This window comes from Equus przewalskii, chromosome 15 (genome assembly GCF_037783145.1).
Source record: "Equus przewalskii isolate Varuska chromosome 15, EquPr2, whole genome shotgun sequence".
NCBI lineage: Eukaryota > Metazoa > Chordata > Mammalia > Perissodactyla > Equidae > Equus > Equus przewalskii.
In genome coordinates, this window is record NC_091845.1 from 2,986,385 (window position 1) to 3,013,814 (window position 27,430).

General features: G+C 41.9%; 1 protein-coding gene and 1 long non-coding RNA gene across 3 annotated transcripts in view; one reads left to right on the forward strand and one right to left on the reverse strand.

The window, feature by feature from the left end:
* On the reverse strand, positions 1 to 9,947 carry LOC139075897 (uncharacterized). Its single transcript, XR_011526807.1, has 2 exons — positions 9,809 to 9,947; positions 1 to 1,321 (listed from the first exon to the last, which is right to left on the reverse strand). It is a non-coding gene; the product is annotated as an uncharacterized lncRNA (long non-coding RNA).
* ISY1 (ISY1 splicing factor homolog) overlaps positions 9,811 to 27,430 on the forward strand; it is a 21,365-nt gene continuing 3,745 nt past the window's right edge. Inside the window, exons 1-9 of one of the 2 annotated variants that reach the window (XM_070574574.1) lie at positions 9,811 to 10,068; positions 12,108 to 12,130; positions 12,692 to 12,743; positions 15,440 to 15,505; positions 15,687 to 15,729; positions 19,352 to 19,464; positions 22,779 to 22,896; positions 26,057 to 26,179; positions 26,990 to 27,111. In XM_070574574.1, the coding sequence (XP_070430675.1) occupies positions 10,066 to 10,068; positions 12,108 to 12,130; positions 12,692 to 12,743; positions 15,440 to 15,505; positions 15,687 to 15,729; positions 19,352 to 19,464; positions 22,779 to 22,896; positions 26,057 to 26,179; positions 26,990 to 27,111 (663 nt within the window). In that variant the 5' untranslated portion in view covers positions 9,811 to 10,065. Of the gene's footprint in view, positions 10,069 to 10,284; positions 10,410 to 12,107; positions 12,131 to 12,691; positions 12,744 to 15,439; positions 15,506 to 15,686; positions 15,730 to 19,351; positions 19,465 to 22,778; positions 22,897 to 26,056; positions 26,180 to 26,989; positions 27,112 to 27,430 lie in introns of those variants that run through there. The other variant, XM_070574575.1, reaches the window with a different exon arrangement.

A 27,430-nucleotide genomic window follows, 5' to 3' on the forward strand; every position in this document is an offset into this window, starting at 1 on the left:
TTTTCCATTTGATTTCAGTTTAACTTTTAAAAACATTTTTTCACTATGGAAAATCTTGGGGGGCCAGCCCCGTGGCCGAGTGGTTAAGTGTGCACGCTCTACTTTGGCGGCCCAGGGCTTCACTGGTTGGGATCCTGCGCGCGGACATGGCACTGCTCATCAAGCCATGCTTAGGCGGCATCCCACATGCCACAACCAGAAGGACCTACAAGTAAAAATACACAACTTTGTACTGGGGGGCTTTGGGAGAAAAAAGAAATAAAATCTTTTAAAAAAATTAAAAAATCTTGGAGTAGAGGCAATAATAGTACAAATTGTGTTGCATCTATTACTCAACTTCAGCAACCATCAACTTCCTGCTCTCCCCTACCCCTTTTTTTGTTAGACTATTTTAAAGCAAATCTCAACCATCGTATAATTTCACCCATGAATGTTTGTAAAACAACCAGACTGTTAACATTTGACCAGCTTAATAATTCTTTTGTAGCATGAAAAACTCAGTCTTCTGTTTAGTTTTCTTCAGTGGATGCAAGAATATTTTTCTAATTTGTTTGTTTGGATCAGGATCCAAATACTCTGTATACATTGCATTTGGTAGTGTCTCTTATGTCTCAAATCTGTAACAGTTCCCTGTCTATATTGGAAAAAAAATTGAAGAATTCCCATTGACCTTTATTTGGCTGATTGTATCCTAGTAGTATTGTTTCGCATGGTTTTATCCCCCAGAGGTTCTGTAAAGTGGTATTTAGATCTAGAAACTTGATTATGTTTTGGTCTTTTTCTTTTCTTAGGCAAGATACATCATAGGGGGTGCTCTGTACTTCCTGTTAGATCTTATCAGGAGGTACGTGATGTCAGGTTGCCTCACTTTTGGTGATACTAAGCTCGACCAGTAGGTTCTGGTGATGTCAGTCTTTTCCATCCATTATAAATTCCCTCATCAGCCTTGCACCAAATGGTTTTGGTAGCCATGGATGATAAATATCTAGATTTGTGCTAATACTTCAGTCATGAAGAACAATTAGTGAGAGGACCCTAAAACCTTAAAAAGGCAAGCCGAGGGTAGAGGACCCCGGGAATTAACATGTGTGACTTCTGAAACCTGGCCAAGTAATCTTGGACTTTCTCCTCTGGGGTCTCGGTATTGCTGTACTGGGGCTTCCAAAACCCTTCTGATTTTAGCAGCAGAGGCTTGCTCATTCTTGAGGCTGTGTAGCATCATGCAAACAATATGGGCTGTGGTGTTGGAATCTCAGCTCCAAGTCAGTTGTGGGTTTAGATTTGAAACTGAGCAAGTGGCTCTCAGCTCCAGTTTTCTCATCTGTAAAGTGAAAAAAAAAAAAAAGACTCTTGATCTTGCAGGATCACTATGATGGATTTTTTTTTTTTTTAAAGATTGGCCCTGAACTAACATCTGTTGCCAATCTTCCACTTTTTTCTTCTTTTCCCCAAAGCCCCTCAGTACATAGTTGTATATTCTAGTTGTAGGTCCTTCTAGTTGAGCTATGTGGGACGCCACCTCAGTGTGGCCTGATGAGTGGTGCTAGGTCTGCACCCAGAATCCGAACTGGCAAAGCCCTGGGCCGCTGAAGCGGAGTGCATGAACTTAACCAGTTGGCCACGTGGCCGGCCCCAGTACCTGTTGTTTTAATTCAAGCTCTTCCTACATTGCCACCAGATTCTTTGCATGCCACCTGAGAGGAATGCCTCTCAGTACGTTGGGTAAGTCTGAAATGGGCCTGGTTGAACCTGTTCAGGGCTGCCTTTAATGTATGGCCACTAACTCCCGAGCCTTTGGAAGGCAGCAGATGGTAATAGGAGTGAAGCTGGTCAGCTGGGAAATGGAAGAGGTGGTGGTGTAGGGAACTGGAGAAGAACCCGTAGCCCTCCGCGGAGAACGACAGCTGCTTGGCTCTGCTGAACTGAGGAGAGATTCTCTGACGCTTTGGTGCATGGAGGGAGCTGTCTACTATTTCAAACTTTGTTTAACGCATAGTTTGTTAAACTTGAGCAGCATTTTGGAAATGAGTTTTTCCTGGGCATTTAGATCTTGTTTCCAAATTTGTTTGCAGTTTAAACTTTGGTTAGAAGTTTAATTTGGCTTTGAAAACTTGAAACAGAAACACTACAAATATAATGGTTTAAAGTTTTATTAATAACTTTAAATTTTTCTTAGACCTTTGTGATGTTCCAATCTACTTCTTCCTAAGGATTTTAATAATTCTCCAATGTTCTATTTTTATAGTTTTCTTGGGTGTTAATACTTTCATTAGACCTAAGAGAAAAAACGCCGTCTCAAATCAGGATGGGACTTTCTGGTACTTTTGGCTGGTTAACCCTAGGTTAAAACACAAGCCCAAAGGCAATTAAAACCTGAGATGCTACAAGTAACGTTGACTCCTCTTTCTTTCTTTTTTTTTTTTTTTATAATTTTTTGTTTTAAAATTTTATTTTTCCTTTTTCTCCCCAAAGCCCCCTGGCACATAGTCGTATATTTTTAGTTGTGGCATGTGGGATGCCGCCTCAGAGGGCTTGATGAGCGGTACCATGTCTGCACCCAGGATCCGAACCGGCGAAACCCTGGGCTGCCAAAGCGGAGCATGCAAACTTAACCACTTGGCCTTGGGGCCGGCCCCCCCGACTCCTCTTTCATAACAATTTCTCTTGGTATGATGGGTCTCTTAGCCCCTATCTTTCAAACATTTTAAATGTTTAGATTATTTTTTCCAGAAATGAAGTGTTTTTACAATATTTATATTAGGCCACAGGTGTTGATCAAGCCTTTTTTATCTTAGTATAGTTTATAAATTTTCTGGATTGTTTAGCTGATTTGGACATTTTTATTTACTTCTTCACAGGTGAAACTGGTACACATCTATATAATTAGAAGTGTCCTTAACAGAAGAACTTCATATTTATATCTTTACAACTTTTTGTGTGTGTGTGTGTGAGGAAGATTGGCCCTGAGCTAACGTCTGTTGCCAGTCTTCCTGTTTTTGCTTGAGGAAGATTGTTGCTGAGCTAACATCTGTGCCAATCTTCCTCTATTTTGTATGTGGGACACTGCCACAGTGTGGCTTGATAAGTGGTGTGCAGGTCCCCGCCTGGGATCTGAACCTGGAAGCCCCAGGCAGCCAGAGTGGAGTGGATGAACTTAACCACTGCGCCACTGGGCCAGCCCTAAACTATCTTTTGTACACTTTTAAGTTTTCTTAGCAAAATTATGATGGCCTTTTACAAATTTTTATTAATGTTTATATTGTCACATCCTTATTTTCTGCTAAGAACAGAATGTTCCAAGATCCATTCTGATTTTTTTCTTGACCTAAGACGGAATTGACCACTATATTAGTTTCCTATTGATGCTATAACTCAATCACATCCACAAGTGCTTGTGCCATGTAAGGTAACATTCCCAGCTTTTGGGGATTAGGACATGGACATCTTTGGGAGGGTATTCACCTTTCCACCTCAGTCTGGCCTCTGACCCCTTAAGATTCACACCTGTCTTGCATGCAAAACATGTTCACCTCATCTCAGCAGCACCAAACGTGTCAACCCATTACAGCTCATCAAAGTAAAATCTTATCAGCTTCAAAGTCCCAAATCTCATTATCTAAGTTGCCTAAATCAAATATCGGTGGGGTCTGGGTATGATCCATCCTGGGGCAAAATTCCTCCTCATCTGTGGTTTTATAACTTGTTTTTAAGTTATCTGCTCCCCACATTAAATAGTAGGATAGGCATAGAACACCAGTAACAGACATTGCCCTTCAAAATGGGAGAAAAGGGAAGGAAAAAGGGAGTCACTGGTCTCAACCAATTTAAAAATCAGCTGGGCAAACAGTATTAGTTTTTTTTTTTTTTTTTTTTTTTTTTTTTTAAAGATTTTATTTTATTTTTTCTCCCCAAAGCCCCCAGTACACAGTTGTACATTCTTCGTTGTGGGTCCTTGTAGTTGTGGCATGTGGGACGCTGCCTCAGCGTGGTTTGATGAGCAGTGCCATGTCCGCGCCCAGGATTCGAACTGACGAAACACTGGGCCGCCTGCATCGGAGTGCGCCAACTTAACCACTCGGCCACGGGGCCAGCCCCAAACAGTATTAGTTTTTAAGGACTGAATATCCTCTGGGCTTGAGCTGCCTCCCTAGGAGTCATCCATTCTTTCTTATGAAAGGTAGCACTTGTTTATAGCTGAGTAGGTGTGGTTTTTTTTTTGGTGAGGAAGACTGGCCCTGAGCTGACATCTGTTGCCAATCTTCCTCTTTTTGCTTGAGGAAGATTGTCACTGAGCTAATATCTGTGCCAATCTTCCTCTATTTTGTATGTGGGATGCCACCACAGCATGGCTTGATGAATGGTGTGGAGGTCTGTGCCTGGGGTCTGAACCTGCCAACTCTAGGCCACCAAAGCAGAACATGTGAACTTAACCACTACACTGCCAGGCTGGCCCTACAGCTGAGTAGTTTTATCAGCCTGTTTCTTACCTCTAGGATTTTAGGAGTTCAACAGCTTTCTTTGATTTTCTCCTCTCTCTGTCCCTTGCAGTCCAAGCTAGCAGTGTTTCTACTGGTGTAAAATTCTCAATCTTGTGAGTCTCCTGTGCATGCCATGGGAATTCACTCCATTAGACAAGAGGCTCCTCTGCAGATCTTTCCTGGATAACCCCATCTCCATTCCTAACTTCTGCTGAGATGATTGAGGTGATCCATGAGTCATACACCTAATCTCTTCAAAAAGCCCTCTGTGTGGATGAATATTCTGAACTTTTGGTCCTTCTGAGACACCAGAAAAAGGCTGTCCAACCACACCCTTGGCTTTTTATCCAGAGCACACTTCCCTTAACAGTGAATCTCCTAATTTTAGCATCTTTTGCATTGTGGATAGGCTGAGAATTTCTCAAATCAAGGTTTTTTTTTTTTTTTTTTTTTGAGGAAGATTAGCCCTGAGCTAACCGCTGCCAAGCCTCCTCTTTTTGCGAGGAAGACTGGCCCTGAGCTAACATCTGTGCCCATCTTCCTCTACTTTATATGTGGGATGCCTGCCACAGCATGGCTTGCCAAGCAGTGCCATGTCCACACCCGGGATCTGAACCGGCGAACCCCAGGCCACCAAAGCAGAACGTGCACACTTAACTGCTGCAACACCGGGCCATCCCTTTGATGTTACTTTTGAACAGTTCTTTCCTAGATTTATCTCTTTGCTCTTTCATTTTACTATAAGCTTCAAAAAGAAATCAGAAATTTCCCTCAGCTAAATATCCAAGTTGGTCATATACGAGTTCTGCTTTTGACATAACTGTCAGATACAATTCAGCTAAGTTTCTACCACTGTCTGAGGATTCTCCTTTTTTCCAATTTCCAATAACATCCCTCAGTTCTTTCTGAGCCCTCACCAGCAGTGCTTTTAGTGTTCATATTTATTAATAACCTGTTTATGATTACATACTGTCTAAGACTATAGATTTCCTCCATTGTGCTCTTCTGAGTCCTCACCGGCAGAGTTAACATCCGTGTTTCTACTGACAATTGCACAAAGCATTCTGGGTGTTTTTCTGTCATCCTCATATTTCTAGCCTCTGCCCATTGCCCAAATCCAAAACCACTTTTATGTTTTTAGGTATTTCTTACAGCAGCACTCCACTCATAGATAGCAAAATCTGTATTAGTTTCACGTTGCTGCTGTAACACATTATCACAAACTTTGTGGCTTAAAACAGCACAGATTTATAATTCTGAAGGTCAGAAGTTCAAAATGGGTCTTATAGGACTAAAAGTGTCAGCCGGGCTGATTTCCTTCTGGAAGCTCTGGGGAGAATCCTTTCCTTGCTTTTTCTAGCTTGGAGAGGCTGTCTGGATTCCTTGGCTCATGGCCACATTGCTTCCAGTCACACCTCTGACTCTGACCCTGGGCTGCTTATAAGGATCTTTGTGATGACATTGGGGCCGTCAGGTAATCCAAGATAATCTTTCCCATCCTAAGATCCTTAACTTAGTCACACCTGTAAAGTCTGTTTTGCCATGTGAGGTAATATATTCACAGGTGTCAGGGATTGGGATGTGGACGTCTTTGGGGGGCCAGTTTTCTGCCTACCATACCTGCTCTCCAATGAACCCTTGTTCATTTAGTGAACAATAATTGAGGCCCTTAGATGGGTGCTAGGGGACACATATATGAATGTTGCTAGGCAAGAGTACTGCCTCTTGCTTGTTGGGCCAGACAGAGTTGGAAAAGGTCTTTTTGAATATCAGGAGGTTTTTTCTACCCAGTTAAATGTATTACATTATTCTACCTTGCTTATAACATGGACTGATCTAACACTAGGATTTTTCACCTGTGTTAATAGTTACCGTGCAGGAGTATGGGTTTACTGTTGCCCCAAATCAGGATTTTTATGTGAGATTTTCCAGTTTTTATAACATGATGTAAGTCAAAGCAGCCCCGTAGGCCAAATTCAGACTGCTGGCCAGAAGTGTACAACTGCTGTCTTATGGACTAGTGATGTGATCTAATGCTAGGTCACAACTGTGGATGGACTGAGAGATAAGACATGGGTGACTGACACTGGCATGTGAACACATGAGTCTCAAAACTACAAAAATGCTGTTCAAACTTACAGGGTGGCTAGGAAACACAATATAAGTTGGGGCTGTTGGCACAGAAAGAAGGCAGGGCAGCACTATTGTCTCTGCTCCTTTACTCATTCAGCCATCAAACCTTCCATGCCAGGCGTGGGTGTGGGGATGGAGATAAAAAACAAGATAGGATTCCAGTAGGGTGAGGCCTGTAAATTTTAAATCTGGTGATTTTAAAACCGAATAGGGCTTTTACAAAGTCCTGCAAGCCCCTGAGCCTGGCCCAGCTGACTGTCCATGGGGGTTAGGTAAGGTCACATAATAGATCTGACTGTAGAGCATAGGGTTGTTTCTGAAATAATTATTGAGAACTTTACATAGATCTATTTTGAGCATTTTATATGTAGTGTCTCCTTTAGAACAACAGCTCTGTAAGGCAAATGTCCCAATTTCATGGATGAGGAAAAATGAGAAGAGAAAGATACATCCTATAAGCCAATTTCACAGCAGAGTAAAACTTAAACAGGTTGAGTAAGTCATCTAGGGCCACAGAGCTAATAAGTGGCAGAACCAGGTTATGAATCCAGGCTGTCTAAACTCTCAAATGATGAGTAGGTATAAAGAGGCAGGTTTGTTAGGTGGTAGGATGGAGGAAGGGTGCTGCGGGCAAAAAGAACAGTCTAGACAAAGCAGGATCAGTGTGAGCAGAGAAGGGACATTTAGCAGACTGTGGCAAGATAAATGGTATAATCTGGATTCTCTTAGTTTCAAGTATCAGTAAGTTTGACTTTTACAGGTTTCAACACTAAGAGGAATTTATTGGTTCATATAACTTAAGATTAAGTACTGGGCTCGAGGTAAGGCCTCATTGGGCAACTCAATGTCACCAAATACTGAGAATCATTTCCCCTTGGAGTCCAAAAGTGGCTCACATCAGCTTCTGGTATTCCATCTGTTCTGACATCCAATAGGATGTATTCCGTCCAGCATTGCAAACAAGTCCTGAGACTCACTCTGTGCCAGCTTGGGTTTAAGCGCACCAATCAGCACGCTCAGGGAGATGGGATGGATCGATTAGGTTAACCTAGCTCTCCCAGCCCACTCTGAAAGCTGGGCTTGCAGTTCCTTCCCCAGAACCGTAAGGTTCCCAAGTGGAATTCAGGTGGGGGGGGGGGGCGCGGAGGAGGGGAATGGATGCTGGAAGGACAATCAACATAGGTAATGCCTCTTGAATCCTTTTACGTATTATATCTGCATCCTAGAGTCAGGGATTTAGTGGATAAAGGTATAGAAGTGTGAGAAAGTCTCGTTTGAGTGAGGAATGACCCTCCTATATTAAGATTAGATTAAGTTGTAATAAAAGACCCTCAACTGCAGCAGCTTAAACAAGATTTCTCATTTTACAGAGGTAGGTGTTTCAGAGCTGGGAGGAGATCTGGCATCCTCACAATGCTTCCATTTCTGAGTTCCCAGTGCTCGTTCTCAGAGTCACCTCTAAGCAGAGAAGGGAAAAAGGCTCAGGGGAAAGCAAGTCTTTAACAGCACCACCTAAGTGGCACACATTCCTTTTATTCAATTCTCATTAGCCATTATTTAATCACAAACCGACACCTATCTACCAGAGAGGTGGGAAGATGGAGTCTAGTGGAATGGCCATATGCCAACCTAAAACTTGTAACGAGAAAACTTGTCCTTGTCATGGTTCAGACACGAGAAACTGGCATCTATTCTTCTAAGTACTTGTCTGTCCTGTCTGATCCTGAACCACATGTCAGCTGCTTCTGTCGCTGGCTTGTGCCTCCTGGCTGCAGCTAGAGTGCCCACCATTGGTTAGGTTCTCTGGTGGAGGAAGCCACCACGGCCGACGCCATGCTTGGGAAGGGAGAGCTGCTGTACCTGGCTGAATTTGCTACCGGCCCTCACCTCAATTCCACACCATAGCTCACTCCTTTGCTGACACCCCATGGGAGGAGCCAGCCACCAGAACCATTCCTATCAGTGGCCTCTACCCGGTCTTCCTGGTCCTTGCCTAAGGATCTTCTGACCAGCAATGTGCCCATGACACACTGACCACATCTCTCTGGGCAATGACTCACATACCACCTTTCTAACCATCCTCCTCCAAATAAGTGCCCTTTTTTCTCCGGGACCCTAAATTTCTTATTTTAAAAGAGGATGGAGGGGCCAGCCCTGTGGTCCAGTGGTTAAGTTTGCACGCTCTGCTTCTGCGGCCCAGGGTTTCGCTGGTTGGGATCCTGGGCGCCGACATGCCACCGCTCATCAGGCCACGCTGAGGTGGCATCCCACACGCCAAAACTAGAAGGACTCACAACAAAAATAAACAACTGTATCCTGGGGGGCTTTGGGGAGAAAAAGGAAAAATAAAATCTTTTTTTAAGAAAAGAGGGTGGAGCCAGCCCTGATGGCCTAGGGGTTATTAACGTTCGCTGCGCTGCGTGGAACCACACTACCCATCTGTCAGAGGCAATGCTCTGCAGAGGCTGACACACAAGAAGCAGAAGAACTTACAACTATACACAACTATGTACTGGGACCTTGTCAGGGGGAACGGAAGAAGAAAAAAGGAGGAAGACTGGCAACAGATGTTAGCTTAGGGCGAATCTTCCCCTTAAAAAAACCCCAAAAACCTGATGATTGTGCAGCCCTCTCTTAAATAAATAGATAAGTAAATAAAAAAGAGGGTGACCTCAAGTACTGGTCAGGGTCTGATAGGCCCCGTGATTCCAGGAGAAAATCGAAAAAGTACAGGCCCCAAGTAAATGACAGGGAAACGCGAAGGAGTTTACAAAGCCAGGCCAGCTCCGACTCCTGGAGAACAGGCTGTCGCCGCGATCTGCCCAGAGAGGCGTCTGGGCGCTGGGCAGCGGGAGACCGCAGCTTCCACTTCCGAAGCTGCCTCTCCACGCGGGCGGCTGATGCTGCGGTCCAGCGGCCCCGGACAGTTGTGAGGACTCGGTCCATTCAGAGGGATGACGACGAACTTCCAAAACGGCACGTTGGCTCTCACAGAAGCAGCAAACGGGGAGGCGAAGAGAAGCGTACGTAGAGCAGCAACCAGATCCCACCCAATTACAGTCGGCGTCGCCCGCGTCCACACAACCAATAGTTAACGCGAGAAATTTCGCGGTTCTTACCGCGAGAGCAAAACCAGCCGCGGGGCTGAGTCAGAGAACTGTCGGCCCCACTACGCAGGCGCAATCTTGCCCACGTACCTGCGCGTTGGTGCGACGTCCAGACGCCGAGGAAAGGCCGACTGCAGAAGCGCGCCTGCGTTTCCTCTTCTTACCCCAGCCGTTTCTCGGTTTCATTTCCGGTCCCCCTCCCGTATCTTCCCATTTGTCCTTCCGACAGAAAAATCGGTGGTGTGGTCAGTTAGAATCTTCAGTTCCCGTCAGGTTGACCTCGCCTGCGGCCGTGAAGCTCCCGGGGCTTGGGCCGCGCGGCCCACGGGCGGCGCCCGCCTCGCACCATGGTGAGTAGAGAGGGGGTGAGTGGGCGCGCTGCGAGGACCCCCACCCCCGGGCGGGGCTCGTGGCCCAGGGGTCTGCCCGGCGTCACTGCGGGCTTCGGGCTCCTTGGCTGTGACTGGGGGATTCCCTTCCTGCCTCGCTTTAGTTGGAGGAGGCGATGGAACCCCGGGATCCGGGTTACCACCTCCGACAGTGTTGTAATCTCGATGAAGCGCTTTACGTTATCGATGGGGAAAACTCAGGCGCAGAGAGGCTCAAGGATCGGCTCCGAGTCACGGTGCCTGGCGTGGGCCAGATCCTTTGCCCCCAGGTCCCGTAGGGGAGATGAGCAGCGGTTGTGACTGTATGTTTCTTGATTATTTGGTTTATGTCTCTTCTCGGTCTCCCTCAGAAGATTTCAGCTTCACGAGGATAGTCTTTTCTCCATTGCTTCCTTAATGTCTGACAGTGTCGCACGTTGTAGGTGTTCAGTAACAATTGAATGAATGGCGTAGTGTCATTGCATGAGGGTGTGATCTCTGTGGTCTTGCGCGGTTCATTGGCTTCTTCATTCGTTCGAGAAGTGCTAAGGATGTGTAAGTATGAGAATGCATGTAGTGCTGGTACAAAGAAGATACTCGTACATGTCGGCTGCTCTAATATTTTCATGAAGTGAAGCCCCATGAGAAAGCACGCGACGCTGTAGTGAGGTTATAGAAGATGCATTGGAAGCCGTTATAGATTCATGAGCACAAGATCCCGAGGAGAGAAACCAGTGGGCTAGAAGCAGCCCTTTTTGTGGGAGGATGTGCCCCAAATTACTGCTTCATACTGTCCTATTCAGCCTTGAGGATCTTCGTTTCTGAACTCTGACGAGCACAGAGAATCTCCTGTCTCCATTCCCTAGCAGGGAGAAAGATCCGTGGGCCTGGATATTTCTGGCTACAGGAATTACTGGGTATTTTATATATTGTCACCACCACACATTCATATTTGTGGGCTTCCATCACCCTGGGTTCATAACCCTATTACATTGATTCATTGTTTTGGGGTGAAGTTCCTATGAATTCCCTCAAAAGGAAGAATCATGGCCAAATTCTTAGCACCTAGCATGGTGTTTAAAGCATGGAGTAAGCATCGAGAAACGCTGAGTTAAATATTTAGAATCTATATGCTTTAATGAAATAGGTAGGACAGCCTCAGCCTTCAAGATGATGGCTTCCTTTGGGAGAGGCTCTCTGCTTTTTTTCTCGGTAGATATTGTGTTCCTTTATCCACCAAGCATTTGCCAAGTTTGTTTCTGTGTCCATTGAAAGGTAGGGTCAGAAAGGAGATTTAAATTGAGTTCACATTTGCTGAGCATCTATAAATTGCATACCTGATGTCTTCGTGTATTTATCTCATTAAATCATCATGACATCTCTGAGATAAGAGGTATGATACCTGCTGTGAAGATGGGGAAACTGAGGCTTAGGGAGACTACTTCTCAGGGATGGTAAGTGGAAGAGCTGGGAGTAAAATGCAAGTCCCTGACTCAGCAAGCACTCTTTCTACTTATACTACAACCCAGAAAATATGTTCCCTGCCTGACTCTGTGTTTCAGGGATAATTGATTTGACAGCGGTGTGACAGTACTTACACAAAACTCACTTTGTGAGAACCAGCCCCTCCTTCCTCAAATTCTGCTGACAGGGAACAGATAATTATAATGCTGGGTGGAAAGTGCCATGGTAGGTATAAACCCAGACAAAGGGCGACAGCCTACCTGGGAAGAAGGGGTCATGGAAGAACTTTCTGAATGGTGATGACACAGGTAAATTTTGAAAAATGAATAAGAGCCAGATCTAAGTGGGTGGGGATAGTGGAGAAGTAAACATTTTAGGTAGAGGGAGCAGCATAAAGTCAGTCACAGGATTTGAACATCTTTCCATTTTTTTGTTGTTACTGTGTTCATATACTAGGTTCAAGCATTCTGCTTGTGACTGTGTCCTTTTGAAATTTTAAAAGGTAAATGAAAAAAAAGGTGTTTTAAGCATTTTTCTTCTCTTCTCTCTCCTTTTAGGCCCGAAATGCAGAAAAGGCCATGTAAGTATCAACTCGATTTTGTCTGTAGATTTTATGTAACTTAATTACCACTACAGAACTCTTGTTGTGTTTGGTCCTTTTGGTGTTTGAGCCTTTTGGTAGCTGTTTCTTTCTCTACATGTGTTAAAATGGTATTCTCATATTTGCCCATTTGTTTTCCCCATAAGTGTTTTCGGTCAGCTCCCAGAACTTATACTGGATGAACATTCGTTCATCTGGGGATGGTGCAGGGGCTGTGAGAGTGACAGCTGGGGTACCCCATGATATTAGTCTTTAACATCTAGTTGTGTTGCTCACTACAATGTATGATAAGTAGAGTTTTCCCACAGTCCTTGAATGCAGTGTAAGTAAAATAGATGCTTGGGTGTTCAAAAACACAAATGGTCTTATGAGCCCTAATCTTTGGAACATGGAAGCCCATAACTTCTCTGTGGTTACTTAATTACTATATATATATGAAGGACATTAAGTGTGGTCATGAGCAGATTTAGCCCATCCAAGAACTTGGGTGATAAGAAATCTGTGAATAGGGTCTGATGGAGTCTTCTCTTTTCCTGGTAGGACGGCCTTAGCAAGATTTCGCCAAGCTCAGCTGGAAGAGGGAAAAGTGAAGGTTGGTGTAAATCTTCATGAACGTAAAGTATCCAGAGCAAATGCAGTGAAAGTCCCTCCTGAGCAGACTTCCAACTCCACATCTTCCTATTTCTCGTCTATACTTGCTGACACTCTTAGGAGTCTATACACTGGAATTTCAGGTGTATCTCTATAGCTGGGGCAGTGTGATGATCTGGCTGCTTGTTCTTCTGTCTCCTCTGTGATATGATGATTGGCTTCCCATATTATCCCAGCTCTGTCTAATATTGAATAATAGGAAGTGGAGTGTACTGTGGGGAACATCTCTAAGCTGAAACAAGTAAATGATCTCAACTAATGGAGACTCAGCCAGGTTAGGGATAATATATACCATTCTTTGAATATTTTTGTTTGTTTTTTTAAATTATGCACACACACATACATATATGCAGTCATGTATCACTTAACAATGGGGATCCATTCTGAGAAACACATTGTTAGGTGATTTTGTCATTGCGTGAATATCACAGAGTGTACTTACACAGACCTAGGTAGCATAGCCTATACTATCCTATACGGTAGTAATCTTATGGGACCACCATCATGTATGTGGTCTTTCATTTACCGAAACATTGTTATGTGGCGCGTGACTGTACATATGTTTCTTCTAAACACTGATAGCTATCTTTTTTTTTTTTTAAATTTGAGGTAATATTTGCTTATCACATTATATAAATTTCAGGTTTACATCATTATATTTCGATTTCTGTGAAAACTGTAGCATGTTCACCACCATCTAATTGCCATTCATCACTGTACACAGGTGCCCTTTTACCTCTTTTGCCCTACCCTCTCCTGCCTTCCTCTCTGATAGCCACCAATCTAATCTCGGTGTCTATGTGTTTGTTCATTGTCGTTGTTGTTGATCTTCCACGTATGAGTGAAATCATATGATACTTGGTTTTCTTCCTCTGACTTATTTTGCTTAACATAATGACCTCAGGGTCCATCTGTGTTGTCACAATGGCAAGATTTCATCTTTTTTTTTTTCCTAAGATTTTATTTTTCCTTCTCCGCAAAGGCCCCCAGTACATACTTGTATATTTTTTTTTAGTTCTGGGTCCTTCTAGTTGTGGCATGTGGGATGCCGCTTCAGCATGGCTCGATGAGCAGTACCAGATGCGCATCCAGAATCTGAACCCTGGCCCGCTGAAGCGGAGCACGTGAACTTAACCGCTTGGCCACGGGGCTGGCCCCACATCTTTTTTTTTGGCTGAGGAAGATTCGCCCTGAGGTAACATCTGTGCCCATCTTCCTCTATTGTTTATGTAGGTTGCTGCCACAGCACGGCCACTGACAGACAAGTCGTGTATGTCTGCACCTGGGAACCGAACCTGGGCCACCAAAGCGGGGCAGACCGAACTTAATCACTAGGCCATGGGGCTGGCCCCAAGATCTCATCTTTTTTTTATGGCTGAGTAGTAATCCATTGTGTATATATACCACATCTTCTTTTATCTATTCATCCATTTATGGACAGACACTTAGGTTCTTTCCAAGTGTTGGCTATTGTGAATAATGCTACAATGAAGGAGTGCATATATCTTTTCAAATTGGTGTTTTTCTGTTCTTTGGATAAATACCCAGAAGTGGAATAGCTGGATCACGTGATAGTTCTATTCTTGGTTTTTCAAAGAATCTCCATACTCTTTTCCATAGTGGCTGCACCAATTTGCATTCCCACCAGCGGTGTTGGAGGGTTCCCTTTTCTCCACACCCTTTCCAACACTTGTTATTTCTTGTCTTTTTAATAATAGCCATTCTGACTGGCGTAAGGTGATAGCTCACTGTCGTTTTGATTTGCATTTCCCTAATGATTAGTGCTGTTGAACATCTTTTTATGTGTCTGTTGGCCATCTGTATATCTTCTTTGGAAAAATGTTTTTTAAGATCCCCTGCCCATTTTTTAATTGGGTTTTTGTTTTTTGTTTTTGTTGAGTTGTTATGAGTTACTTATATATTTCAGATATTAAACTCTTATCAAATATATGATTTGCAAATATCTTCTCCCAGTTGTCAGGTTGTCTTCGTTTTGTTGATGGTTTCCTTTGCTGTGCAGAAGCTTTTTAGTTTGATGTAGTCCCATTTGTTTATTTTTTCTTTTATTTTCTCTGCTTGAGCAGATAGGGTATTCGAAAATATACTGCTAAGGCCAATCTCAGAGAGCTACTGCCTGTGTTTCCTTCTGGGAATTTTATGGTTTTATGTCTTAGATTCAAGTCTTTAATCCATTTTGAGTTAATTGTAGTGTATGGTTTAACGTAATGGTCTCCTTTTGCACATGGCTGTCTAGTTTTCCCAACAGCATTTATTAAAGAGACTTTCCTTTCTCCATTCTATGTTCCTGGCTCCTTTGTTGAAAATTAGCTGTCCGTAGATGTGTGGGTTTATTTCTGGGCCTTTGATTCCATTCCATTGATATGTGTGTTTTAAGTTGTTTATAGTTATTCAGTGTACTAGATACAATGCAATGAATGATTTTGCCTGATAGTTGTTTCCTAAGGAAAGATTGTAGAGTGAGGTTTAAGGCTTGATGAAGATCATCTGGAACTGCAACTTCAAATGTGTTTAGACCGTTAGACGCCTTAGACTTTAAGCCTGAATCAGTTGAATGTTGCATGAAGCTTGTAACTTCATATAGTACAGTGGCTACATGTATATTTTGCTTCTCCTTAGGAGCGAAGACCCTTTCTCGCCTCAGAATGTACTGAGCTGCCCAAAGCTGAGAAGTGGAGACGACAGGTAAATTCTGGGTGAATCTGATCTTAGTAGAAGTAACAACTCTCTCAATACTTATTATCTAAATGACTCTTAAACCAGAATTCTAAGTATTTTTAGTTACTAATTTTGAATTATATTTTTCCTGTGCTTTCAGATATATTCAGAAAGCATAAAAATGTATTACATTTTATTTTTTTCACAGATCATTGGAGAGATCTCTAAAAAAGTGGCTCAGATTCAAAATGGTAAGCAGTTTGTCTGCTTAAATTGCTTGATTGTCAAATCCACATTTAGACTTGGGAACTTGAGCATTCCTTTCTCAATAATCAATAGAACAAGTAGAAAATCAGTAAGGACATAGAAGAACTAAACAACAGTACCCATCAATTTGACCGAAGTGATGTTTATAGAACACTCCACCTAGCAACACTCCACCCAATGTGAAAGAATACACTTTCTTTTTTTAAGAGCACATGGAACATTCACCAAAATAGAATATATTCTTGACTATAAACCAATGTTAGCAAACTTAAAATAATTGAAGTCTGGGGCTGGCTCCGTGGCTGAGTGGTTAAGTTTGTGCGCTCCGCTGCAGGCGGCCCAGTGTTTCGTCGGTTCCAATCCTGGGCGCAGACATGGCACTGCTCATCAAACCACGCTGAGGCAGCATCCCACATGCCACAACTAGAAGGACCCACAGCTAAGAATATACAACTGTACTGGGGAGTTTTGGGGAGAAAAAGGAAAAAAATAAAATCTTAAAAAAAAAAAATTGAAGTCATACACAGTATGTTCTCTGATTACAGTACACTTAATGTAGAAGTCAACAACAGGAAGATATCTGGAAAATTCCTCAATACTTGGCCATTAAACAGTAAACTTCTATCCAACCCATGTGCCAAAGAGGAAATCACAAGGAGATTAAAGAACATTTTGAATTGAATGAGAATGAAAACATAATGTCAGAATTTAGGGGATGAAAAAATTTATGATATTTAGCTAAGCAGTGCTTAGATAAAAATTTATAGCACTAAAATAATAGGAAATAAGAAAGGTCTTAAATCGTTATCTAAGGTTCTACTCTAAGAAACTAAAAAAAGCAAATTAAGTCTGAAGTAAACAGAAGGAAATAATAAAGGTAAGAGCAGAAATTAATTAAATTGAAAACAGAAGATCAATAGAGAAAAGAAAAGCTGGTTCTTCCAAAAGATCAATAAAATTGATAAATTTGTAGTCAGACTAAAAAAACACAAATCACGAACATTAAGAATGAAATTGGGAACATCACTACAGATTTTACAGATATTAAAAGGACGATAAGGGAATATTACAAACAAGTTTATTCCCATAATTCAACCACTTAGATGAAACGGGCCATTCCTTGAAAAAGACAACCCGCTAAAGCTCACCTAAGAGAAGTGGTTCTTAGCCAGGCGTAATTTCACCCCCCAGGGGACATTTGGTAGCATGTGGAGAAATTTTGATGGTGACAACTGGAGGGGTGCTACTGGCATCTAGTGGATAGAGGCCAGGGAGCTGCTAAGCATCCTACAAAGAATTGACGCAAAACGTCAGTTGTGCTGCTGTTTAGAAACACTGTTCAAGAAGAAATAGAGAACCTGAGTAATCCTATATCTATTAAAGAAGTTGAATTCATGGTTAAAAGCTTTCCAACAAAGAAAACTCCAGGCTCATTTCGCTTCACTAGTCAGTTCCACCAAACATTTAAGGAGTATCAATTATATACAGTTTCTTCTAGCAAATTGAAGAAGGAACACTTCCTAATTCATCTTATAGGTTTTAGGATGTGTTACATTGATACTAAAATCAGAAAAAGACGTTATAAGAAAAGAAGAACTATAGACCAATATTCCTTATGAAGGTAACATAGAAGTTCTCAACAAAATATTAGTAAATCAAATTCAGCAATTTATAAAAAGGATAATACATCACAACCAAGTGGAATTTATCCTGGGAATGCAGGACCGACTCGACATTTAAAGATTAATTAATATAATTCACTATATCAGCATTCTAAAGAAGGAAAACCATATTATCATCTTAGTAGATGCAGAAAAACTATGTGACAAAACTTAACCTTCATTCATGACAAAACTCTCAGCTAACTGGGATTAAAAAGGAACTTCATTATCCTGATAAAGCACTTCTACAAAAAAGCCTGTAGCCAGAATCATACCTAATGGTGAAAGATTGAATGCTGTCCTTGTAATATCAGGAAGAAGGCAGAGACAACCATTCTCACCTCTTCTATTCAGTATTGTACTGGGATTCCTAGGCAGTGCAGTAAAGCAAGAAAAGGAAATAAAAGATACACAGATTGGAAAGGAAGAAATAAAATGCCATATTCTCAGGTGATATAATTTTCTGTGTAGAAAATTCCCAAGGAATTTACAGAAAGATTTCTTGAATGAATAATTGAGCTTAGCAAGGTCACAGAATAGAAGGTCAATACACAAAAATCAATTCTGTTTTTATATACTAGCAATGAAATTTGAAACTAGAACATTTTTTTAAGAGTGGTATTTACAAAAGCACCAAAATACAGAAATACTTAGATACAAATCTAACAAAATATATGTGTGATCCGTATGATGAAAACTGAAACACTGGTGAAGGAAATCAAAGAAGACCCAAAGAAATGGAGAGACATACAGTGTTCCTGGATGGGAAGACTCAACATAGGAAAGATGTCAGGTTCTTTTCTTTTCAACTACTGTCACAATCAAAATCCCAACAGGATTTTTTTGTATATATTGATGAACTGTTTCTAAAATTTAAATGGAAAGGCAGAGGAACTAGAATGGCCAAAACAATTTTGAAACAGAACAAAATTGTAGTAATCATACTGTTTAATTTCAAGATTTAATTAAAGCTACAGTATTTTTTTTTTAAGATTTTATTTTATTTCCTTTTTCTCCCCAAAGCACCCCAGTACATAGTTGTATATTCTTAGTTGTGTGTCCTTCTAGTTGTGGCATGTGGGACGCTGCCTCAGCGTGGTTTGATGAGCAGTGCCATGTCTGCGCCCAGGATTCGAACCGACGAAACACTGGGCTGCCTGCAGCGGAATGCGCGAACTTAACCACTTGGCCACAGGGCCAGCCCCAAAGCTACAGTATTAATGTGATTTGGTGAAAGAGACACATAGACCAATGGAACAGAATACAAAGTCCAGAAGTAGAGCCACGCATATGACTTTTGACAAAGGTACAAAAGCAATTCAGTGGAGAAAGGGAGGGATGCTCCCTTAGAAACAGCCGTACGGTGTTTCATTTCAATATCAGGGTTGTTTATTGTTTTCCCTCTGTGGTAAGTTGCCCCAGCTTCTCTCAGCTCTTGGCCTCCGTAAACAACACCTCAGCAAGATCCCTTGTGGACATCCCTTTAAATTAGTCCCTTCGCCGTGATTCTCAGGCTGTAGTCTTTGCCAAAAGATTTTCCCATTTAGCAACACATTGTTTTCCTGAAAGGACTATACCGACACAGAATGCTGCCAGGCACCAATGCCTATGCCAGCCTCACCACCTCTGCTGGCATTGGATGCTGAGTTTCCTGAGCTCCACGATTACGCTGTTTTAATTGTTGTGTAAATAGAACTGCAGGATTGCTTCAGTTTAAATTTCTTCTGTTGCTAATGTGGGAGTTTTCTTTGAGGATGTTTTTTCCCCTACGCTGGTGGGAACCATATTTATAATCCTTGTCCTATGATTTATTTGGGTGTTGATGGTTACTCTTGTAAATTTAAATGAGTATTTTCGTGTTGTGTACCTTTGTAGGTTTTAACATTCAATTTTAAGGGTATGACATTGAGTGGTATTTTGAAAAAATTATCATTTTGTTTTCTAGCTGGTTTAGGCGAATTCCGAATTCGTGACCTGAATGATGAAATTAACAAACTGCTAAGAGAGAAAGGACACTGGGAGGTCCGGATCAAGGAACTAGGCGGTCCTGATTATGGAGTAAGTGAGCAGCAGCCCAGAGGCTCTTGGGAGTGAGTGAGTGAGCTGCTTTGGCAAGCTGGGTAGGTCCTGTCCAACTTTGCATCCGCTGTAGCTCCCAGCCCTTGCCTGCCAGAGTAGGCACTCGGGAAATGAAAGAAGGCATAAAAGTGCCTGTTCCACGTAGACAGGAAACCTGTCCAGGGATGGGTCGGATGAGGCTTAAAGACTCCACAGCAAAGGCCTCAGAGCAGACTGGGCATCTGCCTTTACCAGCCAGATGTTCTTGAGTAAGCCACTTAATCTCTCTGGACCTCTTACGTAAAATGACATGACCCTCTCACATCCTTCTCTGAACTCCTTGGGAATTGGGGCAACCATTATTGGATCTTTACCTGAAGGGACGTTGGGGGCGCTCTCTTCTTTCCTTTCTTTGGACTCTTAGAAATGCGATACCCTAGAACAGTGGCTTTCAAGCTGTTAGGACCATGACCCATTGTAAAACAGACACACACAGGGGCCAGTCCCGTGGCCAGGTGGTTAAGTTTGCACACTCTGCTTCAGTGGCCTGGGGTTCGCCAGTTCGGATCCTGGGCGTGGACCTACACACCGCTCATCAAGCCGTGCTGTGGCAGCATCCCACATGGAGGAACTAGAATGACTTAAAACTAAGGTATGCGACTATGTACTGGGGCTTTGGGGAAAGAAAATAAAAAACAGGAAGATTGGCAACAGATCTTAACTCAGGGCCAGTCTTCCTCACCAAAAAGCATACCTTTAAAACACGCACACACACACTTTGGATCACAACCCAGTACACACAAAAATGTGTTGAAAAAATACTTAGTATGTGTTGATGCACTTTTATATTTTCTATTCTGTTCTATTTTGATTTTTAAAAAATTAATGATTATGACCCACTAATGAGTCTCAACTTTGAAAAATACTGCCCCACGTCCTGCCCCATCTACCCATTTGTGAAGAGATCTACCTCAGTTCATTTGAACAAGAAGTTCAATCAGTGGGCTGTAATATATTATGTAAGAAACACATGCAGTGTTTCTATGTGATTGTCTTTTTACCTTTATGAAAGTCTTAACACAAAACCGTGATTCTTAGTTTAGTATCTGATGTAAAAGAGAAGCATTTATTCTTCCTGTTGCAGTAGGAAAGGCACTCATGCTTCTTGAGCACCTGTTCTGTTCTAGGCACTGCCCTAGGAACTTTCTCATTTAACTTCTTCAGCAGTTCTGTGATGATGATTTTTTTTTTTTTTTGAGGAAGATTAGCCCTGAGCTAACATCTGCTGTGAATCCTCCTCTTTTTTGCTGAGAAAAACTGGCCCCGAACTAACATTCCTGCCCATCTTCCTCTACTCTATATGTGGGACGCTTCCACAGCATGGCTTGACAAGCAGTGCGTAAGTTCACACCCGGGATCCGAACCACTGAACCCCGGGCCTCCAAAGTGGAGCGTGTGCACTTAACCACTGCAGCTCCGGGCCGGCCCCTGTGATGGTGATTTCGTTTCCTGTCGGACTGCTTTACAGTAATGCAGAAGTTTATTAACCTTCCTAGAAAAGTGGCCTCAGAAGCATGACAAAATTAATTTGTAAGATATTCTTAAATTCCACCACCCAAAGTCAACATTAATGTTTTTATATGTTTCTTTCTAGACTTTTTTTAATGCTTAAGAATTTATTTCATTTTCTATGTATAAAAGTAATACATTTAGAGTTTCAGTTTTACAAGATGAGAAGAGTTATGGAAATGGATGGTGGTGATGGTTGCATGACATTAGGAATATATTTAATACCACTGAACTGTGCCCTTAAAAATGGTTGATGGTAAATTTTATGTGTATTTTACCACAATAAAAAAAAAGAAAAAGTTATACATTAAGTTGAGAAAAGTGTAAGCTGGAGAACAGCAGTGATAATCCCATTGCTTAGGTTCAGCCAGTTGGATATTGCCTTCCATCGTTTCCCTGTGAATGCCGTAATAGATCATACTGTGTGTATGGTTTTGGTTCTAGAGTTTGTATTTCTTTTCAAAATTGTAACATTGATTATATAAACAGTATGTACTTTTATGCAAAAAAAGAAAAATTATATAAAAATTATAAAATGTTAAAAATTTTGTGAATATTATATTCTACGTATGATATAGAATATATTATAGATTTTCTTACCAGCCCAAAATAACTGCTATTGACATTTTCTATTTGTCTTCCTGGCATTTTTTTCTATGCATATATATGTTTATTTTTACAGCTGTTGGTTCATATTCTGACTATATGCTTTGTTCACTTAATGGTATATCAGGAGCGTATTTTCATGTCAATATATAACCATTTATATAATTATTTTAAAAAGCATTTTTGAGCTCACAAAAAGTTGCAACAAAGTATGGAGAATTCCTATATACCCTTTATGCAGACTTAACCAGTTTTTAACATTTTGCTTACTTTCCTTTATCATTTTCTGTGTGTACCTTGAGATTTATCTTTTCTGAACCATTTGAAGCTTAATTACATCATGGTCCTTAATACTTAATAATTCTATGTGTATTTCTTAATCAGAACGCTCTCTTTTATAACCATGGTAAAGTTAGCAAGTTTAAGACATTTAACTTTGATACAGTCATTTTATCTAGTCCACTTGGCTGTTTTGTCAATTTTCCCAATAATGTCCTTTATAACATTTCCCCCTCAATCACAGGACCTAGTCCAGCATCACATACCACATGTAGTTGTCAACATTAATTTTTGTTTTTTTGTGGGTTTTTTTTGAGGAAGATTAGCCCTGAGCTAACATCCACTACCAATCCTCCTCTTTTTGTTGGAGAAGATTGGCCCTGAGCCAGCATCCATGCCCATCTTCGTATACTTTATATGTGGGACCCTTGCCACAGCATGGCTTAATAAGCAGTGCATAGGTCTGTGTCCAGGATCTGAACTGACAAATCCCAGGCCGCCAAAGCAGAGTGCATGAACTTAACTGCTACACCACTGGGCTGGCCCCCCAACATCATCATTTTTAATGGATAGATTTTCATCCTCTGGACATAAGTCAATATAAGAGTTTCATAAGAACCATCATCTTTAAGGTCTAGAATATATTCCATCTGTGACCATGCTACAGTTCACTTAAATCATCCTTCTACTGTTAGGTATTTAGGTTGATTTTTAAGGGATAAAAAAATGTATCTAAATATTTCTCTGTACATAAATATTTTCCATGGTTAGCATTATTATCTTAAAATATATTTGCAAATATGGAAATAAATAGTGGCTTTAAGGATCTGATCCACCTTCTCTTTTTCCTTCCCAATAAGAAAGTTGGCCCTAAAATGCTGGATCATGAAGGGAAAGAAGTCCCAGGAAATCGAGGTTACAAGTACTTTGGAGCAGCAAAAGATTTGCCTGGTGTTAGAGAGCTGTTTGAAAAAGAACGTAAGTAATTAATATTTGTGAAGGTTTTAGCCTCTAATTCTTGGTAATCATCATAACAGTAGACATGCTGTGTCCTAGGTGCTCTTCCTGTATTATTTCTTAGCTGCACAACAGCCCTGTAGTATCAGAATTATTATTCCCAGATTTTAAATGAGAAACCTTAAGCACCGGCAACTGAAGTCACAGACCCGGGATGCAGAACTGGAGCTAGAAAGTGAATCTAAAATTGACTGGTGCCGGATTCCACGCTCTTTGCACGTGCCAGTCTCTCAGTCTGAATGAAGAGTTTCTGTATTTGAAATTCCCCAAAATTATCTGGGCAGGGTCTGAAGTTCATTGAATCAAGTTCGTGTTTTAGTTATTATTTGAAAAAACTATAACTGAAGGACAAGCAAAACCTTGGGCCAAACCCCAGTATATAAAAATGGAGAAAAGTGGAGCTACTCTGTGTGAATCCAAGCCAGGCGCCCTCACGCTCCTGCCTTTTCCCTCCGTGGCCCTGGGAACTTCAGCCAAACCTCGGCCTTCCAACATGCAATTGGAAACCAGTAGTCTGGAGTTTTTGTGTATTTTAATTTTGCCTTTTAGAAAAGTAGTCTAAACACTTTATAGAAAAAAGTGTGAAAAGCAGAGAATGATAACAGTATTCTCACCACTGTTGGCATTCTGCTCCGTTTCCTTTCAGTGTTTTGTTTGTTTTTTTTTTAATTTATTTTTTTGAGGAAGATTAGCCCTGAGCTAACATCTGCTGCCAATCCTCCTCTTTTTCCTGAGGAAGACTGGCCCTGAGCTAACATCCGTGCCCATCTTCCTCTACTTTATATGTGGGACGCCTGCCACAGCATGGCTTGCCAAGTGGTGCCATGTCTGCACCCAGGAACCAAACCAGTCAACCCCGGGCCGCCAAGAAGCAGAAGTGCGAACTTAACCGTTGCGCCCCTGGGCTTGCCCCTCAGTGAGTTTTTCTATTTGTTTAAAAATATAATTCTACCTTTATTTAACTCTGCTTATTTTTAAATGCATTATGCCGCAACTGGTTTTGTATACATCGTTAACATCACTTAAAAATAGTTCATGGTTTAAATATCATGCCGTTCATTTTGAAAGCAATATAATTTTATTAGAAGTTGTAAAATACAGAAAGTCAGAAAAAAACCAGCCACATGTTCACAGCTTGTAGATGAAGATTGTTGACATGTTGGGGCAAATTGCCTTCCAGTTTTTAAAGGGCTATGCATGGGGGCTCCTAAATTGAAGTTATCCTGTATATGTTACTTTTTTTTTGCATACACATTTTTTCTAAATTTATTTTTATTCTAGCCATGGATCTTGTTTTTAATCAGGAAAGTGTATGAGTCAGTCTTAATGAGTATAATTCAGACAGCGCAGTCTCCTTGGTCCCCCATCCCTGTCTCCCTGCTAAAGATAACTGGTAACCGTTATTCTCTGGTCCGTTCCCTTCCAGGCCTTTTTCCATGCACTTCTGTGCTTATTGTATCAGCTAAACTTCATCATTGTAAGTGACAGATGACTCAACCCCAGTTCACATCAGGCAGAAAAATGGATTTATTGGCTCACATAACTGACAAGTGCATAGTTTGCTTTCAGGAGTGGCTGATTCCAGGTCACATTTCTCCATGTTGCAATTTTGACTTCCACTGTATAAACTTTTTTCTCTGTCTAGCGCTCTGCTTGTGGTGGCAAGTTGTCCATCATTGACTTAAACATTTTGTCTCTCTCAGCAAGAGATTTTTCCCCCCAAGCAGTTCAAGCAAAATTCCCAGAATTGAGTCTAGTTGGCTTTAACTGGATCATAGTTCCGTCCTTAAACCACTCCGTGTGGCTGGGAGGCATGCAGTGCTTCAAGCCAGCCAGGTTTCAGTTCTGTACCCTGTCCTGAGTGCAGCCAATAGAGTCTTGGGATGTGGACCCAGAGTGGCGGAGCTGTGGACAGAGTTGCTGTGACCAACATCAGGGTGACAGGTGGAGGCCTGCCAAAACACAGTGGCTCTCCCAGACCTGTTGTATTGTGATGTCCATTGACCCTCCCATGGTTCTGCTTAGAGCTCTGTTAGTGGATGTGAAGGATTAAGGAGTATCATGGTGTGGATTAATCATACTTCATGGAATCATTACTCCTTTGATACAACTTTAGTGATGTCCAGTTTTTCATACATATAAAATTTTTGCTGATCTGATGGGTGAAAGAAATATTATTTTTATTTTTTATTTCCCTGATTACTAAAGAAATTGATAATGAATTCAGCTGCTAATTGAAATTTTTATACATTTGAACTTTTTTCTTCTTAAATTATCAGCTTTTATTCTTTGACCAATCTATTGGGTTTTCATTTCCCTTTTGATTTTCAAGAATTACTGAAATATCCTGACTAGTAATCCTTAGTCTGAAAATATTTTCTTCAGGACTTTCTCATTTTATCTTTTTTGTTTTTTTATAGTTTCTTTTTTCTCATCTATATACTTAGGTTTTCCCATCATAATGTCACTAGACATTATGGCATTTCCTATGTTATCAAAGCACCTTGTGAAACAGCACTCTTGGGGCTGTGGGATACCCTGCAACTTACAATCGTAAGATATTCCAAGTTTTTAGTACTATGTAAATAATGCTATGATGCACATCTCTGTGCATAAAGCTTTGACAGCTTCTTTTTTTCCTTAGGATAGATTCTTTTTTTTTTTTTTTTTTTGGAGGAAGATTAGCCCTGAGCTAACTCCTGCCAATCCTCTTTTTGCCGAGGAAGACTGGCCCTGAGCTAACATCCATGCCTATCTTCCTCTACTTTACATGTGGGACGCCTGCTACAACATGGTGTGCCAAGTGGTGTCATGTCCGCACCCGGGATCCGAACTGGCAAACCCCGGGCTGCCAAAGTGGAATGTGTGCACCTAACTGCTGGGCCACTGGACCGGCCCCCAAGGGTAGATTCGTAATGGACTATATGGGTCACAGTTTTCAATGTTGATGTAAAAAAGGTTGGTATCATTTACATAATCCTACTACTAGTATAGAGCAGTGCCTGTTTCATGGTATTTTCACGAATACACGTACTACGTGCCTGTGTAACACTGTGTAGGGAGAAGGCTTGAGTGTGATTGTGATGAGGCATTCAGCTAAGTTGGTGCTGTTTTTTTTTAGCTCTTCCTCCTCCAAGAAAGACACGCGCTGAACTCATGAAGGCGATTGATTTTGAATACTATGGGTACCTAGATGAAGACGATGGTGTTATTGTACCTTTGGAACAAGAATATGAAAAGAAACGTAGGTCTCCGGGCATTTCACTTCATCGTCGATGGCACCTAGTTTCTGTTCTCTCCTTTGAAAACGGGTTTTTCAATAGTGCTTTATGCCAGAAGGGAGTTTTCTTCGTTGCTAGTGGTTTTTAGAGGGAGTGGTCTGCTAGTGACCTAACCTCCAATAACTCTGAAGCAGTCAGATCCGTCTTGGGTCAGAAGCAGCAGGTTGGGGAAGCCACAAGAGCAGCATCTGATGTGGTCCCTGTGCGCCAGAGTTCACTATCTAAACTCCTTCCCAAACTGGCCTTTCTTGAAATCATGAAATGGTGCCCATTTAGGTACCTTTTAGATCTGCTTTAAACACAGCTGACAGGTTGTCACTGTAGAGCAAGATGGGTGTCCCTCTCTGAGTGCCTCCTCTGTGCCAAGCACTGTGCTAAGCCTTTAGTGGACATTCTCTCAAAGCCTCATGACGACCCTGTGAGGCATCAGTGATTGCTGATTGTCATGTAGTGCATCGAGCTGGGGCTTTGCAAGCAGGTGTTCAGGAGTCTGAGCTCTTTTCCAGCATGCTGTGCCACTGCATCTCCATTTTCATGTGGGTGTGCAGGAACCCACTCAGGTGGTTGAACTGGGAGGGGATCTGGGGACGTCCCCTAAAAAGCTGCCTTGTAGCTGTTGTAAGACCACACTGCTGTTCACGTCCGATTCCCACCCACCAGGGCAGAATGAAGGGTGTCCCTTTCCAGAGAGGACGTCTTGGCCTTGCCCTGCATAGTATTTAAAGCTTATTTAGAGACCAGAGTAAATAACACCTGCTCTCCCCTGTCTTCAGTCAGAGCTGAATTAGTGGAAAAGTGGAAAGCAGAGAGAGAGGCCCGGCTAGCAAGAGGAGAAAAGGAAGAGGAGGAGGAAGAGGAGGAAGAGATCAACATCTATGCTGTTACGGAGGAGGAGGTACTGGGTGGGCAGCGAGGGTCTCCCTGGCACTCAACTGTCCTCTGCTCACTCTCTGAAGCCTGTGCCTCAGGAGGATTGGGTGGAGTGGTAGGGAAGAATGTCAGCTTACAGACCAGGGGTCACTGTCAAAGCCCAGGTCTGCCCCTACCTCCAGCTGTGGCCTCAGCCTCTCCTGGAAGATAGAGATGAAGATCACCTCCTAGGAACACAGGGAGGGTTCCAGAAAGGAATGGCTGTGAGACCAGTTGGTAAACTGTGATTTACACCAGGATTACTTTCTTGTTTCTTGGAGATAGGCCCTATGGACTATACTGGA